The sequence below is a fragment of the Camelus dromedarius genome, chromosome 14, assembly GCF_036321535.1.
Source record: "Camelus dromedarius isolate mCamDro1 chromosome 14, mCamDro1.pat, whole genome shotgun sequence".
Lineage (NCBI taxonomy): Eukaryota > Metazoa > Chordata > Mammalia > Artiodactyla > Camelidae > Camelus > Camelus dromedarius.
The window spans coordinates 49,053,039-49,063,914 of record NC_087449.1 but is presented as its reverse complement, the minus strand read 5'-3'; the positions used below and the strand labels follow the sequence as shown (position 1 = coordinate 49,063,914).

The 10,876-nt window shown below is 48.7% G+C and overlaps 1 protein-coding gene across 5 annotated transcripts in view; it reads right to left on the bottom strand.

The window, feature by feature from the left end:
• Nucleotides 1-5,249: 5,249 nt before the first annotated feature.
• The window catches only part of COL16A1 (collagen type XVI alpha 1 chain), a 50,910-nt gene continuing 45,283 nt past the window's right edge, over nt 5,250-10,876 (bottom strand). For all 5 annotated transcript variants that reach the window (XM_064493823.1, XM_031464580.2, XM_064493825.1 and 2 more), the window contains 7 exons: nt 9,671-9,706; nt 9,055-9,099; nt 7,943-8,131; nt 7,509-7,575; nt 6,601-6,777; nt 6,345-6,422; nt 5,250-5,594 (listed from right to left, as the gene is read on the bottom strand). In XM_064493823.1, the coding sequence (XP_064349893.1) occupies nt 5,392-5,594; nt 6,345-6,422; nt 6,601-6,777; nt 7,509-7,575; nt 7,943-8,131; nt 9,055-9,099; nt 9,671-9,706 (795 nt within the window). In that variant the 3' untranslated portion in view covers nt 5,250-5,391. The remainder of the gene's footprint in view (nt 5,595-6,344; nt 6,423-6,600; nt 6,778-7,508; nt 7,576-7,942; nt 8,132-9,054; nt 9,100-9,670; nt 9,707-10,876) is intronic.

The following is a 10,876-nucleotide window of genomic DNA, read 5'->3' as shown; positions in this document are numbered from 1 at the left end:
CTCATGCCCAGACTTATGCTCAAACCACTCCTTTCACCAGACCAGCAACCCTCCCATCTCCAGTCCTTCAAAGCTCAGTTCCAACCCCATCCTCCACCTAACCCTCACTAGCCACTCTCTTACCTGCCTCCCTTTGCACTTGGTACTGCCACTGTGCTATATTCTAACCTCCTTGTGTAAGAGGTCTCTCTCTCTCTTTAATGCATTTATTTATTTATTTATTTATTTATTTATTTATTTATTTATTTATTTATTTATATTTACGGGCAGTGGTGGGGGTGGTAATTAGGTTTATTTTTTAATGGAGGTACTGGGGATTGAACCTAGGACCTCGTGCATGCTATACATGCACTCTACCACTGAGCTATACCTTCCCTCCGTAAGTGTTCTCTTAGATATTTTCCCCCAAATCCGTTCCTCTCCTTCATCTCAGAAAATCCATCCAGTTTCTCAGGCCAAAGGATCATTCTTGCATGGCCTGGGTTTTTCCACACACTCTCCTGCTTCCATGTGCTTTAGTTCAAAATCAAACCCACATCTGCTCTTTTCTCACAGTTTGCACTGTCTCCTTAGTCTAAGACACCATCCTCTGTGGCCTGGATCATGACAGTAGCCTCCTGATCAGTGTCCCTGCTTTTACTTTTTCCCCCGCATGCTTTTCTTCATAGGGCAGCTGGAGTGTTTGTCTTAAATGTAAATCAGATAATGTCATTCCTGGGCTTAAACTCCTCCAGAGGCTCCCAATAACTCTTATAAAAAAATCTAAATTCATCCTTATGACCTTCATGGCCTGATATAACCCAGACCCTGCCTGCATCTCCAGCATCACTTTGTGCCACTGTGATCCTCAGATCTCTCCAACCTGCTAGCCCCGTCTCCACCCCTGGAACATACCAATCTCAATTCCACCTTCAGACTTTGCATTATCTCTTCCCTCTGTCTGGAATGCTCTTCCCTTGACTCTTCACTGGCTAGTTCCTCATCATCCAGGTCAGTTCAAATATCACCTCCTTGTTGGGGGGGGGGAGCATTCCTTGACACCACATCTAAAATAGCACTGTCCCCAACACACATTCCAGTCATCTATGACATCACTATGTCTCATTTTTTTTCATAACACGTGTCACAACTTGAATTGTCCTCTTTAAAGTTTATGTGTATATTGTAGGATTATCCTTTTCTTACTCAGTCGTCGATCCCCAATGCCTGGAATAGTGTCTCGCATGAGTTCAATAAATGTTAATAGTTAGTAGTGGCAGGAGTGGGAGTAGTCTCCTGTACTGAATGCTCACCAGGTGCCAGACATTGTGCTCAGTACAATGTTTTGTTTCATCTTCACCACAGTCCTTTAAGATAGATATTATTACCTATTTATAATGAGGAGTTGAGGCTGAGAGAGGCTAAGTGACTTCCCTACTATCAAAAAGAAATGGAGAAGGCAGGATTTAAGCCAGGTCCATAGTCTTTTAACTAATCAGTATTTAGGAGGTCTTCTTTACCTTTGTAAACCACCTCCCCCGACACACACACAGAGTCCAAAAAATAGGTGGCATCAAATTGCAAAATCTCAGAAAGGAAGAATTCCTGCCATCTGGGATGAAGGTCACGGGATATTTGCTCAGAAAGAGAACAGTGATGTCTGGCCTGAAAACTGGGGTAATGAGAGGCATGCTCATTTTATTTCACAAACATATTAACCCATTGAATTCCCACCATTTGCCAGGATCTGTTCTAGGTGCTGAGGATTAAGCTATGAGAATTTCACACCCAAGGTCCCTCTCCCCAGCAAAGAGCTCTTAGGAGAATGTTCTGTTGGATGTCTGTGCTATTTGCAGGCTATTTGCAAGGGTATGCAAGTCATCTCTTAGGCAGTCAGGACCCCACCAAAGCCAAGTCCAGGGCTGTGCCCCCGAGGACCTGCAGCAGGCCCAGGTGTGTTTATTTTGGAGCGGGCTGGGTACAATGGAGATCAGCATCTTCCAAAGACTGAAAAACAATCAACTCATTTCCAAAACCTCAGCTACCTGAGGCAGACAGAGGTGGGTGGAGAAGTTCCTGTTTTTGTTTCAGCTTTAGCCAAAGGGGAAAACTTGGATTCCAGCTCTTTTTAGAGCACAGAGCACTTTCCTCAGTTCATGGGTGCCCCGTGGTTGACCCCTTAGAGGTGAGGCAGAGCTTGGTAATGGAAGAAGACCCATCCACTGGAAAATATCACCTCCCGGGGAGACACAGTGTTCCTTCTAGGCATCCTGGCTTAGCTCCAAGCTCCAGTGTTGCTTACTAAGAAGGAATACTAATACCCACTTAATTATTATGGAATTAATTCTCTTTGATTCTGAAGAACTAGATCCAGTTCCAAAATTTAAATTCCAGTTGGATGCTTTGGACCAGAGGGTGGTTTGCAGCTTTCCACAGAACCAACAGAAAAATGAGGACAGCAGACATGGCAATTTGGCCACACTCCCCTCCCATTATGGGATCATGTGGAGAGTACATTGATACGTTTTATCCCCATAAACTATTCAGGACAATGACAAAAAGATCTAGGCTTGTAGGGGGTTAACAGACCACACATGAAGAAAGAGTCTAAATAGAACTCCAATGACTGGGGTAAATATTATGACAAAAAAAGAAGATTTAAATTCCAGAAGGCATCACACTTGGGGAATTTTTCTCTGCAGAATAAATATGCAGCAGTCTTTTCTCCATCTTACAAAGCAGAGGGTTTCTCAAATTAAGAAGTTCCTGTTCAGCAAACCTGACTTAACGTAGCCTTGCCCAAAACTGCCCTTGCTGCCCACCGTCTCCTGGGCTCACACACCACATTCCAAACACATGCACTGACTCTCATCACTCAGCACGCCACCCTCAGTCATCTCTGGACCTTGGCATGTGCTGCTCTCTCCGCCTACATCAATCTCTGCCTAGACAAGGTTAGGTCTCTCATCTCCATGCTCCGCTGGCGCCTGCTACGGCCCCATCATCCCACTTTATTGTAATTTCTTGTTTAACTCCCTGCTTTCCCCCGAGACACTGTGGGGGTGGGGGCTGTATCTGTCTAGTTTGCCTCTGAATCCCCAAAGCCTGGTATAGTTCCTGGCACAAAGTAGAAAGAGGATATGGACTCATCAAGTTAGACGTTGACAATCTGAGTGATCTATGTGTTGCCTTCAAAGCCCGGAATAAATTCACTAAGAAATGAAGACAGAAGAATAACGGCAGGAATGTGAGAAAGTGTGTCCCCTCCCGCCTTTCTCTTCAGCTTACCCAGCTCCTGAATTTATGAGCAAAAGCTGTGGATTTTCTTTTTCTTTCTTTCTTTTTTTTTTCTTTTCGTCTTCTTCTTCTTCTTCTTCTTCTTTTTTTTTCTGTCCACGGTAACAGAAGAGACTATAAAATTCAGCTTTCCATCTGGTTCTTCATGGTCCAAGAAAATGCAGTGATTTCAAACTCAGAGAGACAAGCACTCAAATCATGAAAGCTTGAACCTAGCCTGTCACAGAATCCTCTAAGAGTAGTATGGATTTGACTCAGGGAAAAAAAGTGGAGGAAGCATCACTCCGTAAGGATTGATTCCCTGGTGGTCCTCAGAGGGGATAAGTTTGATGTCCCCTCATAGCATTTTCCCCCCTCTGGCCTTCAAAGCCAGCCTCCTTATTTCAACAGCTGGTCCTTGCTTCTCTTTCTACTTGCGCCAACGTGCTCCTTATCATGAGGTCCGTCATCAGATAGTGCTTCTCAGGCTGGGCAGAAAGGAAGCTGCCTTCTAATGGGAGCACTTTAACATCTGTCCTCATCCACTGTCCAAAACAGGCTGCTAATTCAATGCAAAGAGGATGCGTTTGCTTTTTAATGTTTTATGTTGGAGCCGGGGTTAACGTGAGAATTGCTAGTGAGAGATAAAATGAGAATTGGCTCCTCCTTTATCTAAAAACATCGTGTGAGATCCTTGGCTCACCCCAGAGTCTGCCTGATGTCAATTCCCTGGCCACTGGCACACCTCTGCTTCTGGCAGGGAAAAAATAGGGCAAAGGTTCTGAAAAGCTCTTGGTACTTGAGGCTCAATGGGAAAAGGAAATTTTCAAAACTGTGCTGGAAATGCCAGCTCTGAAGGGATTTGACAGCCAGTTTGAAGGCTTCAGGCAGTTTGGATAAGCATCTGGACTCTGGGTACATTTCTCAGCCTGCTCTGTGATCCCTTTGAAGTTTATCCAACTTGAATAAACCTTCCAGAAAGCTGGGGCCAGTAAAAAGGCTCTCTTTGGAAGTCCCTCTGGATGTGCCGTGACGCTTTCTCACAGGGCAGCCATCGCATCAGGACAAGAGATCTGAAAAGTAGAAAAGGAAGAAGTTTGAGATAGAATGTTTCTATAATGTTCAACTTGCTGTCTTTTTTCTTGTTCTTCCTAGCTTTTTTACATGTGGAGAAGGAGGCAGCAGATAGATCACCAGTGGACTTTGAGGACCGTGAACTCAGATCAGATCACTGCTTGCCCATGACCCCTTTGCACCGATGCAACCTGTTTCTGAAGGCCAAGGATAAGATGTACAGGAAAAGCACCACACGTGTCAGATTAACAGAGAGTAACAAAAGATGCCATGTGTAGCCCAGGAGAGCTGGTGACAGGGCCATGCGTTGGCACAGGCAGGAGTTTCCACCTGATTTCTCAGAGAAGCATTCCCTGGTTGCCTAGGCCAGGGGCTGGAGCCTACCTGTCCTCCTGTTTGCACAGCCTCTCTCATCACAGACTTACTGGAGCAGCAAGAAGAGACCGCGTGCTTGGAGGTGCTGCCAGGCAGATGAACACACCTCGGCACCAGGTGGCATTTCCTAAGGTGCATCCTGGATTGGCTTGAGGTCATACCCAAGAAGTGAAGAGGATGGGCAGAGGGTGGGTTGGGTATCAACCACTGGTTTCTTTAGGGAAGCAAATAGGAAGGGGTCTTTACAGCTGGATGTGGAATCTTCAAACCCACTTTTGGCTCATTCGTGGGGAGAGGCTGAGCAATGCCCCTTCTCTGACTTTGAGAAGTGCGCCATGAAGAAACAGACACAAGGTCTAGAGGACCAAAGGAGACTCAGAAGTATCTTGAGAGGAGATAGACAGCAGCATCCCCCAGCTCCACTGGTTGACCACAGACAATGAAGGACATGCCCTCTTTTGACCCAGGGACCAAATGACAAGAGGAGGATGACAGGGAGATGAGCTGCAGCCCCAGAGAAACCCCACTGGACGTGAGATTGCAGGTAGTTTTGTTTGTTTGTTTATTGATAAAAAAAATATTAATAGCAATTTAAAAAAACCAAAACATTCACAACCCATCACAGAGTCCTAAAAGTTTTAGCCACTTGTTCCCAATGGAGTCCTTCATCTGACAGAGATGATGATTTCAGCCAAAAGGCCCCTTCATGTTTTTCATGGGTGGGTACTGCTGCTCCATTGGCATGGCCCCAAAGCAGTCCGAGGGGTTACAGTGGCCGGCCTTGCCCGGCTGGCCCATGGGGCCCGGGGGACCGGGGATGCCAGGAATGCCTTGCTGGCCCATCGGCCCAGTGGCTCCCATCTTGCCATACCCGGGAGGACCCTGAGGGCCTGGAGAGGAAAGAGTCAGAGAAGGAGAGTCAGGAGACCCAAGTCACAAGAAAAGAAATAATGGTCGTGGGAAATAACACCTTACACTTGATGAATATTTCTCCAGTTACAACATGTTTTGATGAAGACCTTATCTGATCCTTACATGAATTTAATGATTACCATCATATTACTGGAGAGTTTTATTCAGAGTTTCCATGGGCCAGGTACAAGGCAAGTGCTTTTTTCTGCATTATTGATCGAATCTTCACAACAATTCCATGAGAAAGGAAGTATTCTCTCATTTTGGAGACACAGGCTCAGAGAGGTCACACACGTAGTAAGTGGTGAAGCTGGATCTCAGAGCCAGGCCATCAGGCTTTAATCATTTCTTAAGCCAGGCGAACACCTGGCTTAAGTGACCTCATCAAGGTCATATAGCCAGTAAGATGCCAAGCAGGACCTGACCTTGCATTCCCTGGGCCCACCACATCCAGATCTCTTCCACTGCGTCATGCTGGCCCAGTTCAGGACTTGAGGGCAGGCACTAGGCCAGCATCTTCTACACCGCCCCCCGCCCCGCACCACACACAGACACAGACACAGACACACACACCCTACTGGAGTGTCTTGCACATTCCATATACAGCATTACTATACAAGTTGGTTGATAGGCTTGTGGTTATTTGAGGTTCTACACAACTGTGTTATAGAAGGAACACAAAGAAAGGCGACCTCAGCTGCTTATGGGCAAAGGCTGGCTTCTCCTACCTGGGGGCCCAGGGGGACCAATTTCTCCTGCAATGCCAAAACCAATGTCTCCCTTTTCACCTTTGGTACCAGGCAATCCTGGAACAAAAGAAATAAAATAAGAGGTCCTATTCCTGAGTAGGAAAATGACACACCTAGTTGGGATTATTTGAAATACACACACATCAAATGCCATATTCACAACAGACCTCGTGCAGCACTCGTGTTTGCCCCGGAGAGCTAGGTGTGCACCTCAGTAACCAGAGGGCAGACCTACCTCTCACTCCTGGTAAGCCCTGCCGTCCTTCTCTGCCAATCTGACCAGGGAGCCCAGGTGATCCCGGAGAGCCTGGACGGCCCGGGGGACCATCCTTCCCTGGGGGCCCTGGTCGTCCCGGAGCTGCCACCATTTCCATGGGGAACTGCATCCTGGAAGTGTAGTAAGCCATCCTCTCTGTAAGAAAGGACAGAGACAGGTCACAGGGCACTGCAGTGACTCAGTGACTGTAGATGATACAGAGAGGCCGCCAGCAGAGAGTCCGAGACAGCCTTTCTTCAGAGGGATGTCAGAGCAAGGAACGTGTAGGTGGATCTCTTAAGTGGTCTCCTGCGCCCTCGCCCCCACACTGTTCTCCACATGATCTGCCTGAAGCACAGATCTGATTACAGCATCTCTCCTCTCCAGTGGCCTTCATTAGTTCACCACTGGCTTCAGAATAGAGTCCCGATGCCTTGCTTGGCATTCGAGGTCGGCTTCCCAAGCAAGATGCCCAGACCCTTCAGGACAGGCTCCATGTTTTCTCCAGTCCCTAGCCTATCAGTGTGGGGGGAACAAATGAACAGGAAAAAAGCTTAAAACGAAACCACACCAGCCATCTTACAGTTGCTACTCGCTCCTCTATTCAGAGCTCACCCTGTGCAGACTCATTTGATACCAATTTTCTTGCCCATCTCCTTTGCTCCGGGGGTGCTCGGGGAGGGCACGAGGGAATCGTTTTATCTCTGAACAAAGCAGGTGACAGGGACGGTCTGAAGTCTAATTGAACATATGCCTGTAAGTGGGGGAGTGTGTGTGAATGGGGTGGGTGGATATTGAGCTTTAAAGGAAAGGAGGCCAGGGTGGGGTGGAGAAGCAGCTGGGAAGGGCGAGCAGCACCCACTGCCACCCAGCCGGCTGCCAATTACCATCAAACATTTTAATGATCTCTTGTCTGATGAACCTCTTGATTTCATCATAATTCACCATGTCTCCCTGAGGAGAGAGAAGAAACCTGCCTCAATTATACTTCTAAGCCTGGTGCTCATCTTCCCTGGGAACAGACTTCATGGAATTAAAGGATGGGGAGGGGGAGCAGAGGTCCCAGGAGCCTCCCGCAGATACTTAACCCAAGGTCCTAACCCCCCTGAAATGGTACAACATATTTCATAGATCAGCGGACTTTTCTGGGGAAAGTGTCCCCAACTCCTCTCCCAAACTCTCCCACACAGTTAAGAACCACCCACAGAGGGGCAATGCTCTTTCCTGTAGGGTGTCAGCAGGAGCTTCTAAAACAGTCCATGCTCTGCCCCGCATGCCTGCTCTGTGGGACAGTGTCTGTGGCTGCCAGCTTTCCCCTTACCATGGAGCCAGGCACCCCGGGCAACCCGGGGCTCCCTGCAGGCCCCGGAGATCCAGGGTGGCCTCTCTCTCCTGCAGGACCCGGTGGCCCAACAGGTCCCATGTCGCCACTCTTGCCAGGCCCGCCAGGCATGCCAGCTCTTCCCTTCTCTCCTGCCTGGCCCTTCTGTCCTGAAGGTCCTGGATCACCCTACAAGGACAGGAAGTCACAGGCCAGCATTGCCAAGTGTCATCAAGTCTACCTCATGATGTCTCAGCAAATCTGCCCCTGTCTCCAGGACCCTACTGGGCCCCCAGCATCTCCCTCTGGACTGTGCCCACAGCACCCTGACACGTTTCCCTGGGTCACTGCCCCCAGAGCAGTCCTTCTAAAGGACAGTTTTCACAGTGTTACTCCCTGCTTAGAAATTCTGAGGGCTCCCAACTGTTCTTGGGATAAAAGCCTAATTTCTTGGCCAGGCATTCAAGACCATTCACGATGTCGTCCTGATCACATCTCCTCCAGCCTCGTTTCCCTCCCTTGCACCTGCAGCCACACCTTACTGGTTATAATTCTGATGTGGCCATGCCGTCTTGGTCTTCTTTGCCTGGAATGCCTCCCCTCCCCTCTCCCCAGTGCAATCCTCCTACTCAGCTGAAATGTTCCTGTTCTCTGCACAGCCTCCCTGATGCCCCAGGTTGAGTTGATTGCTCCCTCCCTCGGATCCCACAGTGCTACATCTAATCTTCTGTAAAACCCGCCATGCTCCAGTGTTAAGTGTGACTGGACTCACTGGACACCTATTGTTCAGGGACTCTATTTACCCAAGGCTAGGACAGAGGGCCTGGCAGGTAAGCAAGGCCAAGTGGATGCTCGCAGAATGAATGAATGAATCAATCAATCAATCATGAGTAAATAAACTGGAGAGTTCCATTCTCTCAACCTTCATTAAGAACCCTGAAACAGCCCCATGTGGGAAGTTTTCAGAGACGAGGTTGCTCCAAGTTCTGCCCACTTTTCCCCCTGCCCACTGGCCTTCCTGCGTCTCCTCTCCTTGGCTAAACTCATAGCTTGGAGCTGGGTTTCATCAACTCATGAGCTTCTCCTTTCAAACCCAGCCAGTGCCCACTCACCTTTGGGCCAGGGGGTCCGTAGAGTCCCTGTTTTCCAGGGGGTCCCTAGAAAAAAGCAAAAGTCAGGGTCAAGTCTGGGCAGCATTTCTAATCTCCCCTGTCCAGCAGAGGCAGCTGCTGTGAAAGGATCACCTTCCACAGCATTAGGGCTGGGCTCTGTGTGAGAAAGGATGACAGCCTCTCTGCCAACAAGAGGGTAGACATCTGGAAAGAAGAATGGTGTTCCCAGGGTGTGGCCTTATATGATCATGTTGGTTGGTCCTTTGTCACAGACAAAAAGAGGTGAGAAGTCAGAATGAAAGGGAGCAGCTGGCAAGAGCTAGTGCCCAGAAAATGCTTATTTAGAGTTTATCATCATCATCATCATTCTGGTTATTTTTGACGAAGATATGGTAAAAAAAAAAAAAAGTGTGAAAAACAAGCCTCATTCTCATCCTTCTCCCCTAATCCCCAATTCCTCCTCCCAGAACTACAAGAGTACCAGCTCCCTATGTATCTGTCCAGAGGTAGTCTGTGCATAGAAAGAGCTTTTGTTGAATGAACAAAGAGGGGTCAGGGCAAAGCAAGGTGCAAGAAGAAGCACCCCCGAGAGAAAAGAAGCCGAGCACAACGGTACCTCTTTGCCAGCTGCGCCATCCACACCAGGTTCACCCTGTGGAGCAGAGAGCAACGGAGGTGTGACTAATGCCAAGCCAGCTTGGTGTCACGTCATATCTGGTGAGGCACCCACCAGATATGACCAGCCCCTGTTCCACCAAGGAGCCATGCTCCTTTCTCACCCCACTTGGACACTCTGGGCACAAGCCATGGGCACATAGACCACACCCCACATTGCAGCCTGGTCCTGGCCGCCCCCTGACTGAGCTCTGTGAGGGAAGTGCAGACTGCGCCTGCCCTGCTCTTTGCTTGGGATCCTGGCATCTTGCAGATTCTCTGGCTCTGAGTATGTTAAGTGTTTGCTGAATGAAGGTGTGAGCCATGAACCTCTGTCCTTAGTGAGGTCCCAGGGTCCAGGCCAGGGCAGCCTAAGCCTGCTCTCTTCTTGAGATAGGAGAGTCTGCCTCCCAAGCCCTGCCCACTTCTGGTGGGATGCTGGGGAAGAGAAATCTGTGATTGCAAGGCAACTGACAGGTTTACCCTGGGGATCCTGGAGGCTCCTGAGCCTTGGGCAGGAGGGATGAAGGTTTGGAGGGATCTGGCAGGAATCAGAGTGAGTAGGAGGCAAGACTCAGCCCTCTTAGCAGGTGGGCAGACTGATCACCCCTTCACAGGCTGGAGTCAACCCCATTCCAGGACACCAGCCCCAGAGGCATTGCTACTGCTCCCAGAAGGAAGTCTGCTTTGATGAAAAGCACCCTGACCCGGAGGCTAGGAGACCTGGGTCCCTGCCTCAGTCCCCCAGATTTTTCACCCCTGAGACTGACAGTCAGCTCCACCTGATGTGGTCCACCTGTCTAGAACCTTTGAAAAGGTGGAGAATTGCACTGTCGCTATGGACACAAGTTCTAGAGTCAGGCAGGTTCTTCTACAAACTAGCTATGTGACTCTGGGCAACCTACTTAACCTTGCTGAGCTTTGGTTTCCTCATCTGTAAAAGGGGGACAATCAGACCTATTAAATCGGGTTGTAGTACAGATTGAATGACAAAATATCAAGCATGTAGTTCACTGTTCAGCACACTGTCAGTAACCAATGTATCATAGCTGTCAGTATAAACATGAGCTGAGACCAAGGAGTGCTTTCTGAGTTGCTGAGAGCACTCCAGCAGTAGCACTGCGTTCCTGGTGCCTGACATTCACAGGTTTTCTTGGTCACCTACAAG